The sequence below is a fragment of the Chaetura pelagica genome, unplaced genomic scaffold (assembly GCF_000747805.2).
Source record: "Chaetura pelagica isolate M959 unplaced genomic scaffold, ChaPel_1.0 scaffold138, whole genome shotgun sequence".
Classification (NCBI taxonomy): Eukaryota; Metazoa; Chordata; class Aves; order Apodiformes; family Apodidae; genus Chaetura; species Chaetura pelagica.
In genome coordinates, this window is record NW_009954215.1 from 3,426,185 (window position 1) to 3,441,842 (window position 15,658).

At 36.1% G+C, this 15,658-nt stretch overlaps 1 protein-coding gene across 1 annotated transcript in view; it reads right to left on the bottom strand.

Moving 5' to 3' along the window:
- The window catches only part of DNAH3 (dynein, axonemal, heavy chain 3), a 54,856-nt gene that overhangs the window by 26,157 nt on the left and 13,041 nt on the right, over window positions 1–15,658 (bottom strand). The window contains exons 14-32 of the mRNA XM_010003238.1: window positions 14,331–14,454; window positions 13,647–13,800; window positions 11,991–12,135; window positions 11,515–11,726; window positions 11,123–11,214; window positions 10,588–10,702; window positions 9,911–10,027; window positions 9,543–9,722; window positions 8,284–8,420; window positions 7,510–7,711; window positions 6,494–6,586; window positions 6,083–6,193; window positions 5,599–5,713; window positions 5,008–5,206; window positions 3,516–3,624; window positions 3,237–3,350; window positions 1,957–2,133; window positions 1,121–1,212; window positions 479–698 (exon numbers count right to left, since the gene is read on the bottom strand). Coding sequence (XP_010001540.1) covers window positions 479–698; window positions 1,121–1,212; window positions 1,957–2,133; window positions 3,237–3,350; window positions 3,516–3,624; window positions 5,008–5,206; window positions 5,599–5,713; window positions 6,083–6,193; window positions 6,494–6,586; window positions 7,510–7,711; window positions 8,284–8,420; window positions 9,543–9,722; window positions 9,911–10,027; window positions 10,588–10,702; window positions 11,123–11,214; window positions 11,515–11,726; window positions 11,991–12,135; window positions 13,647–13,800; window positions 14,331–14,454 — 2,708 coding nt within the window. The remainder of the gene's footprint in view (window positions 1–478; window positions 699–1,120; window positions 1,213–1,956; window positions 2,134–3,236; window positions 3,351–3,515; window positions 3,625–5,007; window positions 5,207–5,598; window positions 5,714–6,082; window positions 6,194–6,493; window positions 6,587–7,509; window positions 7,712–8,283; window positions 8,421–9,542; window positions 9,723–9,910; window positions 10,028–10,587; window positions 10,703–11,122; window positions 11,215–11,514; window positions 11,727–11,990; window positions 12,136–13,646; window positions 13,801–14,330; window positions 14,455–15,658) is intronic.

The following is a 15,658-nucleotide window of genomic DNA, read 5'->3' on the forward strand; positions in this document are numbered from 1 at the left end:
TGCATGTGCTTGTACTCTAGCTTTTAGGTCTTTAATATTGATTGCTCTGTAGCTTAGCCTTGTCTTTCTTTTTTTTTCTGTTAAAGAAACAGGCAAACAGAAACTTCATCACTTTAATTCTGACTTCAAATTTGTATTTTAGTTGTAATTTAGTTGTCCACATCACTTTCGAATCACGAAGTCCGAATGCAAATTTCAAAGAATGGTTTCCAAAAATGAAAGAGTACATAGTGGCTTTTAGAAAGATATCTTAAAAAGCATTTTATAGAATAACTTAAAAGCTACCACTGAAAGTTTGCTTTTCAAAATAATACTAAAAAAAACAAACAGTGCATAGAGATCAATGGTCTGAAATAACTCTCTACTAATACAGCAGCATCTAGATCAAACTGTTCTAAATTAAGATAATTACTTCTTTCTGTAGGTTCTTCTAATGGACCTCATCATCACAAAACCTAACACTGACCTGATAGCTTACCTGAAACAATGGCACATCCTGTGCCAAAAATTTGGCCAAGTTAATATCCAGCAAAGCTCGAAGTAACAATACACTTTCATTTTCATCTGGGTACTTCAGTTTTAAGTTTCCTGCTGCTGTCAGGACAGATTTAACAGCACGCATTCCATAATCATAGTGATGCTGAGAGGACAGCTGCTCAGAGCACAAACGGTAAGTCGCAACAATTTTCTGGGCAAGACTGTGGGTATTAAAATATTACATGTAGAATGAACATCTCCCCATGCAAGGAAAATAACTTAAGTACCCAGGTACACAAAGAAACTGCAGTAATTATCAGACATATCAGATGACAAGATGGCCCAAAACACCCAGGAAGCAGAACTGTAAAAACTGTAGCCATGCCAGAAAACATGCAATTTATTTGTTTGAATTATGTTTGATATTATGATATGTTTTTCAAATGATCCTGTGAAGAGGTATATACCTATCAACACGAGGTGGTAAATGGGAATTGATGGTAAAGCAGAAGGTTAAAAAGTATTTCTGGAGAAACAGAACATGGACAGCTTTCCAGAACTATATGCCAAAACCACACATTTGCTGTATAGAGGAATGAAGTTTATCAGACCCAATTGAGGTGGAAAATTCAACATGTCTTACCTTCGAGAGTCCAGAAAACCCATTGAATAAAGTGAAATTTCTCCAATCAAAGCATAATCTGGAACCATCATGGCAACTGTTCGGAACAGTGCCTGTAAGAAAGTAAAATACAAGCTTAGACTTTGGAATATGGTAATAACTTGTGCCTGTTTTGTAAGAATAGTATCTCTCCATAAATTAAGGAACTTCTATACTCTGTATTCCATTTTCATTACTTTAGGAATCACCTGAAATGTGATATTGCATTAGAATTGAATTCTATTCTATTCTATTCTATTCCATTCCATTCCATTATCATCTTATCAAGTCGTTCAAGATGTCTGTGCTAAGTGTTGTAGGATCAAATGTTTAGAAATAGACATAATCCTAAAGAAATAGAGGGAAAGGGAGGTGTCATTCATCTCACTTTCACAGTAGACAAACTAGCACATGGTGTGGTTAATCTCTTGTAAAAGGCCATGAAAAAAATTGTGACAAAGCTAGGAAAAGAACTAGGATCATATCAGTCCTCTCTGTAGTGTCTGAGCAACTTGGAAAGTTACAATAAATTTAAATTGGGATTTTGATAGCCAAGCCATTGTAAACGAGGAGAATTTCCACCTAGAATGAGCACAGTTAAAGCTGTGTACTGGTATCAGAACGGTTAGACTGGGACCTTTCATCTGTGCATTTTGTACAAGCCTATCACTTATTAAGGCTTAGCAAAAAGAGCAGCAGAATACACTTTAATGGGTTGCAGTGTATTATTTGATTGCTACGTTTCTTTTGTTATTAGAATAGGCCAGCAGTTGCAAATTCTGTTCAATTTCTACAAGAAATCAGGATGCCAGATTTACCTTCAGATTATCAGGCAGCTCTGCCCGTCCAGCATACCCAGGATTCATCGTGATAAACACAGCACAAGTGGGATTAAGAGAGATCTCTGTCCCTTCAAAGATGAATGTTTTCAGTCCACGAATAATAGCTTGCTGGATGCTGAGGATTTGCTGGGCAACTACAGATAATACTTCAACCTAATAAAGACAGAACAGATAGCACAACATAAGACACTTGGAGACAACAGAAAATGTTTTTGTTTATATATCTTAATAGCTGTATCTGCATTCCTCCAGGTGAAATCATCCTCTGTCTGATAACTAAGCCTCTTACCTGCCTATTGAAGTGATTCTCTGAAAGTTAGTGCCACCATTCCCTACCTCACCCAATGCAGACAGAGCAACAGGGACTTCTAAGAGCCTGCAAAGGGAAATACCATCTGCCTGAATGTAGACATCTACGTAATGTGGACAGGAACTCCCTCTGGAGGCCTCCAAAAGCACTTTTCTTTCACCTCAGATACAGAATTTAGGCTATTTAGAAAGAGTGATTCCCTCAATGCTCAAAATTGAAGGCATGGGTAAGGCAGCCTAGAGCTAACCCTCACTACTTTGAAGCATCAAGGTAACAGAATATTGGAAAATGACAACACTAACACTTGAATTCAATAACAAGTAAGTTACAGCAGACCAACAGAGAAATTAAGGTGTTACAGTTACTAAAACATAAAAACAGATCTTAATGGAATTCCCACATTTACTAGTATTTACTTAAATATAACTCCATAAAAATAACAATAAAAATTATATAAAGTCCATGATTAAAAAAATAATAAATAATAATTAAAACAAACAAACAAAAAAATTTAATAAGACCGTGGAAGGGATTAGATGTATCTGGCTACACAGCTAGTGACAGTCAGTCATCACAGGAATTCCTCCATTGGGGTTTGCCTTGTGATGAACATAGTTAAATACAGCCCCACAACTAGAGCTTGATTCCTCAAGAAGAAAAGGACAGCTCTTTCCCAGCAAATGAGTGTCACATATAAAGGAGGAAATTGCACAGGAACAATTTTTTGAGCCAAACTAGCCCAGAACACAAGGCTTGTACAACACAGCACAGGCGTTCCTAAAGCAGGCAGCCAAGTACCTATTTTTCTCTCAGTCATTATGGAAACAAAGTCTATACAACAAAATAAAAGTATGAAATGGACAGTAATGCTGTCATGTCTCAATCTAAAAATGTTTGTGTCTTAAATTGAAGCTTTATCAGTTTCTTTATCAAGTTAAAACATTACCTCAATTCTATTGAACTCGTCAAAGCAGGCCCATGCACCAGCTTGTGCCAGTCCCTTAAAGAACTTGCCCATTGCCTTGTAATCAAGGCCATCGGAGCAATTAAAGACCACACACTACAACAAAAAACACAGAGAACATCTCTCAGTATTAGCACAGCTATTTCTGTGAATAGAGAATAGGTAGAGAACAAGCAGTACTTGCTTAAGAATGGCACTTCATTAAACATCTACATATCCAAACATAAACAATGGAAAGAAAAGAAGTTTGTATTTAGGTACCTGCTTAGCTAGAGCTTTTGCTAGATCTTTTGTTGTCTCTGTTTTGCCAGTCCCAGCAGGTCCTTCTGGAGCACCACCAAGATTTAATTTCAAAGCACCCATTAATGTCCTGCATAAACAAGAGCATGTGAATTAGAAATAATAACAACATTGTTTCTGAAGAGATAGATAAATATTTTCCTATACAGGTTCCCCTGGAAACAATTTACTTGTTCCCTATTGACTTTCAGGTTGCCCTAAAAAAACAGTGTTGTCTCATAATTGATTCTCATTTGTGGAAGCTCACATTCACCCACTTGGCCTACAAGGAATGTCAAGACTTTTTACTACACACATCCACCCTGCATATCCTCAATTATGCAAGCAAATGCACAGTGAGATGAGCAAATAGGCAGAGTTCACAAAACCCACATTTTTTCATCAAGAGGCACTCCTTATGACAAGAACTTGAAGCTGGCTTTACAAAATAAGTAAATCTTTAGAAATGGCTGAGAAACCATAAGGGTTGTTTCAAAGACCTGGGAATTACGTTGCTCTCCAAGTGATTTTTACCCTAAACATGAGATCTCCATTAACATTGGAGTGATCTGATCGTTTTGCAAAAGCTTCATTCAAAGGCTTTGTCACCAAAACAGTTTTTAAGATGTGCTGAATAGTCTGCTTGCTCACTGCTTGGACTGAAACTACACCTAGCACAGTTGACTGCATAGTCTTAGTATAGATTGAGCTAATCCTAATGACAACAGTCCCAGTTTACAGCTAATGCACCAGCCATGTGCCTCCATCAACACCTTAGTGAATGACAAAAGATCAAGCATTTGCCAGCATAGGCATTAACATAGGCACTTGACTACAAATGCCTCCTACACAATGGTGAGTTGACAGCTCAGTGCTGAAGTAAAATCTTGATATCCTCACCATGTATTTGCCTGGAGATGCTATAAAGAAACTTCTTTAAGCCTTTGACCTAAAATTACCTGCTGAGATGACCTGTATCTCCAGGGTTCTACAGAAGTGAAATACCAAGTGCCCTTGACTACTTCAACCTTGGGGGATGAAGTATTTACATTTCAACCTCTTCCAAGCAAGCAGAAGAACAGGAAGCTAACCACATTCAAATATCTGTGAAGGGCTCTATAATTACCTCATTTATTTTACAGGCAGGCATATCCTACCTGTAAGTCTTATTTCAAATATATTAATTGACCAGTGATACTGTAGAGTTCTTACAGTTCCAATACCATGGGCTGCCAGCTCTTTTCAGAAGTACATTCTTAGATAGAACAGAGACTGTTAATCATCTACTGGTCAAAAACCTATACATCGGAAATGTTACCATATCTGCGCAAAGAAGATATGTAAGATTTACCTCAAAAACCTACAGGAAAATCTTAGCTGCTGAAGTTCCTTCTATTACTAACTGTAACAAATGAATGTAAATACAGATGGATGCAGAAAATGAGAACGTTTTTCACAGACAACATGGCTTTACCTATAGCATCGATCTGTTAGCGGAGTTATAACCAGACGCAGAGAATTGCCCAGATATTCATAACCATATTTGGCTTCTGTTGTTATCATTCGCACTATTACATCATCCTCTTCCCAGTAGTATCTCAGCTGAGAAATCCACTGGAAGTCATTCAGATCTGTGACTTTGACTTCAACCAACTTTGCAACCACATCACGAGCTGTAGAGTAAGAGATATTACTTGAACAATCTAAACACTTCTAATATGTCAGTTTACTTAAAATTACATTTAAAAAAATATAATTTTCTTATAGCTACATAAGTCACCATTTAAGAGTAGCAGACTGGCTTTCATGTTAGAAAGGAATCTGCATCTGTTTTGCATAAGGCATCAGCTTAATTTGATCTAGATTCCAGTGCCTGTTCTAAATAGATAGGAGATAGTTGTGCCAGGCTGAGACATCTCCATCTGCCTAGAGACACTGTGCAATAACTCTGTAGAGGTTGTTTTAAGTCAGAGAAAGCCTCTCAGCTGCCTCCTTCCAATAGTTACCCAGCTACCAACAGCAGCCCTGCCCCAGGTGTAACAGGTACCAGTGACTGCCCAATTACCATGCACGTCAATGACGGTGAGAGCTCCAAGTGTCAGCCGGGCTCCACTGGACAGCTTTCCTCTCACTAACTCTACAATCTCCCCAATTTGTTGATTGCTCTTCTCCAAGTAATCCTGTCACAGAAACAGAACAGGGGCGTTAAGTTTAATGTCGTAGCTAGCAGTTCCTAACCTCCCATGGGTGCAGTAACAAAACATAGTAAGGGAAGTCCTGGCATTACACAAACATGTTAAACTCTTTTGAGATACTGGCATTTTATTTTACTATGGCCACTTCAAAAAACTTTATGTCCTGAAAATAATGGAAGCAGAAATCTGACCTTTCTTCCTAATAGAAATGCCAAAATTCTATTATAGCAGATTAATTTACCCTCTGTTGGGTAAATGTGGATTAGATTTCTTCTATAAATTATTGATTAGAAGCTTTTTATTACTAAGCACTAAAATCTGATTAATTAATAGAAAGGCAGAAGAAAACCTTACCGGTAATGTTCCATTCCTTATAGCCTCACTCACTTCTTGTGTCCAGTAAATGGATGAAACACAAATAACCACCTGTCCAGGCCACTGAAGGACCCATGTTTTTCGAGGAACCTTAAATAAAAAGATCCATTACACACACAGAAAGTCATATAAACACATTAGATTATGTTCCTGATAGCAATTACTTCGCCCGCATTTCTTTTGCCTCATGCTGTAAATAAATGAGAATCAGCACAAACACTTTTCTTCGAGATATTCCCAGTTAAAAAAACTTCAGACTGGAACTACTGAACAAGGAGAGCTGGATTCCACTTAGCTACAAACATTCTTCCCTGGTAAAGAATTTGAGCAACCTGTTTATGTATAGTTGCTGGTGAAATCTATTTTATACTATAATTCAGGAACAATTACCTTAATATATCCTTTTATGCCTTCTTGAATAACTTCTTTTACACTGGCCAGCATCATTTCTTCTACTTGCAAAAGCCATTTTTCTACCATGCCCTTCAAAAGAGAAAAACAGGTAGGAGTCGATACACATTTCTTGACTATATTTCTCTTCAGGAAATTCTTTTATATATGTTATGCTTAAATATGCTCACTTCTGGGTGTGGTATATAGGAGGAAGAAAGGTTGACATTACCCAAATTTTGACAGGCAATACTGCAGTTTATCACTGTCTGAAGGCAGGTAAATCAAGGTAACTCTAAATAGCTGAAGAAACAGATGGGTAGGATTCAAATAAGCATAAACAAAAAACACAGATCACAGCTTGCATGGTCAGTTAAGCTTGGAGATTTTAACCCAGGGCATGTTTTGTTCCTGGATGATTAAGGGGAAAAGGGTATCTGTAACTCACAACATGCCCCACCTTTCATCTCTTTTTGGTTACCATACAGCAGTTCAGCTCCATACCTTTATGTTATGCAATAACTTCTTCCTTGCAGAAAAAGCTGGAACTGAGCTACTTTTCAAAACTTTTAATGCTACTATTTCTACTCCCTTTTGAAATAATTATCTGATTCTTCACTGCCAGCCACTCATCATTTACCTCAGTCCTCTCTGTTTCAGCCATGTTGTGCAATGTTACATATATCTGTATATATAACGCTTGGTTTTTATATCTATCTATCTATCTATCTATCTATCTATCTATCTATCTATCTATCTATCTACCTATCTATCTCTATCTTATATGTCTTAAAAGCAATAGGAGCATAAAGCTAGAGAAAAGTGGCCAGAGGAGTTATGTCTTATTCCTATTTGTAGGAACCATTTTTTTGATCTAGGAACCAGTCTGCCCTCTCACTTCCTAAACATATTTCATTACCTAATTCTAAATATTTTAAACTTAACTCCCCCAAAAACCATACGCTTCAGGCAAAGTACTAATTTAATATCATAAAGTGAAAAAAAAAATAAATTACTTTTGCATTCGCTGGATAGATTTTATCTATGAAAGGAACAATTTCTTTCTCTGAACTGATCATGCCTAAGATCTCCAACTTGTCTGTGAACTCCAGTTTAGCAATTCCTTCAAAACACTTCTTTAAATGCGGTTGTACTCGGAGAGGATCCTTCGTTTCAGACAGTATTTCAAGTAGCTCATCGTTAGAAAGGAAGAAGAACCTGTTGGAAAAATACAATTAATGAACACAAACTTTCCAATCATTAAAATTGTCAATAATAATCTATTCATGCAAGATAGATGGAATTTTTTTTCTGCTGCTTATGATACTAGTATAAGAGAGAGGAAATTATCATGACAAATTCCTTTCCTAAGCAATTTTTAAGTATTTTTAGAATTTCAATATGATCATCCTTTTATGCACAAGAAGGAAAAAGGGTTCTCAAACTCACACAGGAAAGACCAGATTTTGCAGCCAATACAGACTTTTAAAAAACATGTATGATTATCTGGACAAGATTCTGTAACTCCTACGCATCATCCACTTCTGTACAACTGAAGAGGGTAGGGCAGAGACATAATTGCAAATCAGCCACTTGAAAGTAACAAATGGCTATAAAAATTCCCTGTAAGTGATAATGTGTTTCTAACTCTAAATTTGACTGTTTTCACTTCTTGTTGCACAGGACTGTTTCACATGTATTTACACAATAAGACTTTCTGATTCAGTAGAAATGGTTTGAAAGAGCTTATAGCTTTTTGTCTCTAACTTAGGACTCTTCAATTTATTTACCTTGGGAAATACAATCTTTTCTTCTCCAAATAAGTATTTAACCCTTTTTGAACATCTTCTAAGAGAGTATTAGCTTCCTGAAGCCTGTCCAACATCATAGGCTGTTCAGCTGCTGAAAGGACCTTTGGGTCTTTCACCTTTATAAAAACAAATGCACATCAGAAACTGCTAGAAGTCGTTTGTACAGCAAAATTTCTACCATCAATTATATATATATTGCAGGATGCATAAAAGCTAGATATTGTACTCTGCAGTGTGCCTTCATGTTGTTAAATATGTATGTATTAGTTGATCTGCTTTTTCAGACTGTCAGTTTTACCAGTTTGAACTTTACAGCCAATTAGGCAACAAGGAAATATCCACAGAAATTAAAATCTCTGGCACCGCTCTTGTGTCTGGGCTGCTACATTTTTTTCCATTCACAAGTAAGTTCTGTCACACAGAGGCACAGTACATGACAATTACTCTATGTTCTTCCCATCTAAGTGGCATTTTTTCTTTCTGATAACATTCCTCTTGACTTGGTGAGATACACCTTCTTCAGAATAGGCTCCGTCATTCAGAGTCAGAGCTGCTAGCCAGGTCTCAACTTCTGTTTTGTTATACTGATTATTTCAACACCTTTATCATGCAATCACATGCTCCCAAGGTTTCTTATAAGCATCTCAGCTCAAACTACCAGTAAGTATCTGGTCTCTTACCCAATTTCTCAGTTTTACCCAACAGCACTTACTATCCCTGTTACCTTATCCAGACACACTACCATCTCAGTACATATTCACTACAGTTTGGAATAACCATGCCACAACATATTAGAGAACAATAATATACAAGTCTTTTAGTTGCTCTAATAATGTGTAAGCCTTAAAAGCCTAATCCAAAATCTAACTGTATCCAGAAAAGCCTTTCTACAGATTGTCAGTGAACCCTGAAACAGGTCGTGAAAGCACAAATCTTGCAGTTAATTCCAATCATTTAACAATGTTAAAGCCAGAAAATTTTAAATTAAAATTTTATGAGCTCTAATTTATCCTGCAATATCCAGCCTTTACAGAAATCTCAAAGCAATAATGACAATCTACCATTTTTACTACCAGACTATGGGGCTTTATTAAAGGATTTTCCACTATGTATTATATCTTCTTGTGACTTAAATAGAAATCTCTAACTCCAGAAAAGCTAATATATCTTCACGACACTAATAATCATGTTATCGGATACACATAAAAATATACAATTTATTAAATGCAAGCACTTACCGCTTGTGCCATAATGGCTTTCCAGTATGCATTCACAACCCCAAACTTTCTGCCCTCTTCAGGCATTTGAGCTATAATGTCTTCTGAACTAAAAATTGGTTCCAAATACAACCATGTTGCCTGACATTTTAACCAGCTATCTAGAATATCTTGTATTAAAGACAGCTTATCTTTCCAAGCCTGTAATAAAAACATTTAATATTTAAGCAAAATCACATAAATAATTAATTTATTTTGAGGAAAGATTGAAGAAAAATATGTGTGTTCTTAAAACAGTTAAAAACTATAAACCATATAACAACTTATTATGCCAAAAAACCTTAAAGCACTTAGGGAAAGCAAGCTCCATCAATCCAGCTCTTCCTTACCCGGCATTCAGCTTCTATTGGTTTGATGAAGGGAGAGCCACACATTGTCTGGGTCTTAACAAGGTGATCATCCAACAAAAGCTGGATGTCATCAACTGCTGACAGGATGCTGGTGTTCTGTAAATACATCATATTTTGATTATGCAAATAGCAGCTGCTTTATTTCACCACTCTTCAACCTCACCCAGCTTCCTGTTGCCCTGCTCTCTGATGGCTGAAGGTAAGAAAGCAGCAAAGCACTGAGAAAGCCTGCAACGTGTTTGAAGATAGCAAAAAGTGCCTTCACTAAACAGCTGTTGTAAAGGTCATAAGATAGACTGATTTGTGAACAGGAAGCTAGTCAGGGATGCTAGTGACTTCCCACTCATTCTTTTGGGCTGCATGTGATTTCTTGTTTCTTCTGGGCAAGTTCAAATTGCACTGCTGTCCAGCTTTCCCTGCAACATTGCAAAAGCTGTCAGGCTTATAGGTTTGTTAGGATTACTATGCTGAGATCCCAAGTTATGCAGATACTAATGTCCAAGTATAAGGATATATAGTATTGGAGATATTTAGGGTCTGATACCACTTTCAATCATGCCACAGTGAATCAGCTGCAACTTCCCCCTATTATTTCTCAACTGATATCCAGAACAAAAGTAATTATTTTCAACAATATTGATTTGGTGTTTACTCACAGTATCCCTGTATTGTGACAGACCAAACTGCACGCTGACCCACTCTGCTTTCATTTTCTCTATTGCTTTCTCTAAGGAATACTCCTTACTTGCAGATGCTCCAACAGGTTCCAGCCTAAAGTGAAATTAAACACATCTTTGAAATTATTTTGCAAGTTGAAGACTAAAAAAAAACAAAACAGTTGCAGGTAGGGTTGCATATCAGACTGCCTTTCATATGGATATGTTAATAATATAGACTCTTATTTCAGGGAAGATTTTTGCAACTGAAGGCTTACCATGTTTAAGATATTAGTAATCAATTTGGAGATAAATACAGACAGAAAATTATGAAAGTGCAAATGAAGTAGTTTAGGAATATCAGTTTGGTTTTTTGTGCCTTTGTGCTACAAGAACAACCGACAGTTCCAGCCATAGCTGAAAAAATACACCTGTGTGTAACAGCACAGAAAAAACCTAAACAGACTAATATTTCATATCTAACATATGACATATGGTAGTTGTCTAAAAAAAAAAAAAATAGTAAGCTTCTTACTGCTCAACATATTTTAAGAGTTCAAATTCCAACATGGTTGCCAAAGTAGTAGTTTCATCAGGACTGATCTCACATCCTACAATTTCACTAATCTGAAAATAAAGTAAGAAATAAAATCTATTATTGAGGTGCATGTTTGTAGTAGACTTCTCAAACAGCAAAAAATAAATGCTAAAGAAGTATTAATGCAATCCCCCAATTTGTTTTTTTTTGCTATAATTTATTAATTTAAAGAACCTCCTGCCTGTATCATTACAAATTTCAAAACTAGATCTACCATGTGACAGGATAAAGGGTTATTACTATTCCAATATGGAATATATCAAGAAGTATATTGAATTGTCAGTTTCTGTGGCAGAATACTCCAACAGTTCAAGCAGAGTTTAAAGTACCTGCTCCCAATGTCTCGCCTTCATTCCACGATTGCAGACAATTGTCATGACAGGAAGATGCTGTTTAAATTCATCAATCCTACATTTGGTTGACTCTGCTAAGCGTTTAGGCCCAGGCAAATCTGAAAAAGTCTTACTGAGCTTGTACATAGTCCTCCACATATTGTCAACTTCTTCAGTAATTTCATCAGCATCCAGGTTCTGAAGGGTTTCTGAATACAACAGTATAAAAAAGCCCAGCAGGCACATCAGCACAAGATGACCCAGGTGGTTTATTAACAGGTACTTACAACCTTTCTCCTTCAGCAAATCAGTTGTGTTACAAAAAATTATCTTCATGTGAAATCCAAGTCTACATCTCTATTTCCTACTGCTTTATTTCTTCAGAATTCTTTTCTCACACTAATCAACCCTTTCAGCTTCCACTCAACCAACCAAAAATGACACATTTAATCAAATGAACACCAAAGCCTCACCATTCATCCATTCCTCAGATCTGGTCTGGAAATCATATGCTGTTACCCAAAGCTGTTCAAAAGGTTGTTTCTTTACAATTATACTTTGCAGTAGAGGAAAGTCACTCTTTTCCCGCCCAAGTAACTCTTCTTCTTTATTAATGCCCTTTAAGAAAAAAAATAATATTAAAAAATCTCTTTTCCATCAAAAATTCCTACTGTTGTTTAAACTTTATAGCAAGTAATATTGAATACAATGTTTGCACATGTCAAAGTCAGTCAGATATGCAGATTTAGGCCTGTGGATTTCAGGTAAATACGGTAACTGTATTCTTGAAAATCCCCCTAATTATTTTTTGATATCTTTCTCTAACTCAATTTGAAAAACATCTATTTTAGAAATACACAATGCACCATGGCATTCAGCAAAACCAAGGCTCACAAGTTACCAACCCACTCTGAAACCTGGATGTAAGCTTCTCAGTCACACAGACTTAACAGGATTTTTTTATTTTACTTGCAATTATTTTTTCCTGTTATGTAAACATCCAGGAGCTCCAACCAAAACAGATATTGATTGCTGTGCATATTCATGGGAGGATATTGTCCTTGTCCAAAAGACCTTACAGTATAAATCAATGTACAAAGACTTGGACTAAACAAAAAGTTTTGTCTTCCTCATTTTACAGGTAGGGAGGTGAAGCCCAGAGAAATGCTGAAATGTAGATGCTGAATTCAGATTGAGTCCCAAGTCTGTTTGTCATGTCATTTAAACTGTGTGTAGACACCCCTCATTGTGATAATGTATTAAGAAACTTAATTACTTATTCTGATCTACCTATAACAATGCATCAGTGCTGTTAACTCACACTAATTAAATATACTACATGCCTTTAAACTGATCAAGTGTGTTGATACGTAGAACTAGCAATTTATCTAAATCCTAATTTAATTTGTTCCATTTTCTCTTTTTAGTGGGACTTAACTGAAATCTTGATCTTTAAGGTTCCATGTATGCAGAAACCTCATTGTCTCACTGTGATTTAGAAGATTAATTAAGCCTCAAAAGGCCTGTGAGATCTCTCAAACATAACCATTCTCATTTGACAGCAGAGGCACAGCTAAGACAAACTATTCAACACAGTACACTGGATGGAAAGCCCTGAATAGAATCTAGGAATCTTCATCTTCAGTTTCCTTCTAAACATGTTTAATGTCTATAGGCAACTTCTGGAAATGATGCAAACAGTAGAAAAACATTTGGTTTTAATTAGAGAACAAGCAGAGAGACTGAAAACACAGCTCCAGCAGCAAAAACTACTGTTCATGGAAAACATCACCTTCCTAACATTCTGGTCCTGCCAACTCTTCCAGAAGAATTCTGCTTTCCCTGGATCCTGCTACTACTGACTGCTTGGAAACACTGAAAATCAGTATTTCAGTTTTAAAAACTCCCTAAACCTTTTCCCCAAACAACATGCTCTTCAACTCAGCAGTAGGAACAACTCAGCATACTGGGGAAAGATCATTTGTCACATGTTTGTGAATTTGGAAATTTTAAAGCCATCTTGACAATATATGGCCAGAACTCTGAAAAAAAAAAATAGGAACAGGAACCAAACTTCTGCTCATCCAGCACATTTCAACCCACTCTATGTTTAACTAAGAAATACCAACCTCAAATTCTGTCAGTGCATCATCTAGATTCTTATTTAACTTTTTAAAATTCTCAGCATTGTTCTCCATTTCTTCTAAGCTTATGATATCCAGCGTTTTGTAGCTTTCTACTTCTCTATCATAACCTTCGAGAGTTTCCTCAAACTGAGAACACCTGAGACAAAGATAACTTAGGTAATATGATGTTCTGTTTAATTCCTTTTCAGGTTTCTATTATTTTCTTAATTATAACATGCAGTGTCAAATGAAATCTGATCTCAATACTGGTGCAAAGTAAATACAGATGATATTCAAAACCTGTTAATGTTATACCAGTACTATGCAGTTCACAGGATTAGAATTCAAGGTTCATTATCAAACCTTACAATTTATTTACCTCACTTACATTGCTACCTTTACTATCTGGAGGAAATAAAGAGTGAAAACAATATAACAAAATTATGTGTAATGCCATAGTAAGTGACATAATAAAATAAAATAACAAATATTCTAGTAACATCCTCATTCCTCATTTCAGCATATTTCAGTTTAGGAATATTCTAACACACCCTCAGCAACAGTATTTTTCTGAAACCTCCATGTAAACCACATTTCTTCCTTACTTTCTCAGCTCCAAGTTTTACTTCCTTGACATTATTTGCCTTTTACTGATTATGAGATTTTTTTTATGTCTTAGCACCATACCTTTCAACCAAAACCATCTCTGCATGATTCCTCCATTCAAACAAGTTCTCTCTACCCTTTTCAAAGATTATCTTAATCTGATCAGGCCAACAGAAAACTGTACTATTCAGGTTTATGTCATCATCTAGAAGGAAAAAAAAACAACACAGACATCTTTAAGAAAATAACCTTTAACCAATGATCTAACACATAATGGCTGTTGCGAAGAGTAAGCAAAAGAGCTAAAACTACATTTAGGAATAAGCTAAGAAGCTACATATTTTAAGCTGCTGGCTGAATTATCTTCACTGCAAAAAGAACAGTTGTCCACCACCAGTTAGATTCATAGCAAAACCCTGAAGTTAAGTTAGTGTGAAATTCTCTGAATAAGATATTTGCTAAGCAGACAAAATTATTAAGAACAGCTATTCCAGAACACTGAATCCGTTTAGCTACACCAATTCTAACTAAAGACGCTTCTAACTAAAACAGACCACTTCTAACTAAATATATATAATACACCTACCTAAGGTGGGTGAAAGGAACATTTAAATAATTTTTAGTCCACAATGTGTAAATGCTGAATTATTCCCAAAAGTTAGAGCATAAAAAATACAATGAACAGATATCTCCATCTTCATATTTGTCTATTTGTTTGGTGCACTTATATCATTGTAATTAACTGCAGAACAAATGCTTGTAAAGGCAGCTACAAAGAATATGTAACTATAAAATACTGTGCACGCAAACACTCCTGTCCAAACTGTACCAGCAAAATGCCCTGGCTTCTGCAGATGTCCTAATGTTTATTAGAATTGTTTTTCTGATAAAAATGAGATATCCTAGATATGTAATATGAGTGTTTGATCTGTGTGTGTTCTGCTTAAGGGTTATCCTGCCACTAACGTGGGTGTGCACTCATATAACTGCTCTGCGTTTTTACATATGGCAAATAACACACAAGCACATCTGAACAGCAGATTTTGGCTTTGAATAGATGTGCAAACTAAAAGCAACTTCTACGGATGTTTCTTCTATCTTGGAGAACTGTTTTTTTGTTAATCTTGAACAGCAAAACATCAAGCAAAACAAAAGACCTCCACTAATACTCAGCTGCAGAGATTCAAGTTCTCACACTTCACAAAAGCTGCCTTAGAGCTTTCAAGAAACAGCTTTTTAAATGCTTTTTCAGTGAAGACTTTTTATTGATTATCTTAGAAGTGTAACACCATTTGGACAGACTACATGCCATTAATCTGATAATGCCCAAGACATTATCTAAAACACAGAAAACAGAACTGTCTGTGCTGTATGCCATTTCTATAACCACTCCTTTTTGCATTGGTACC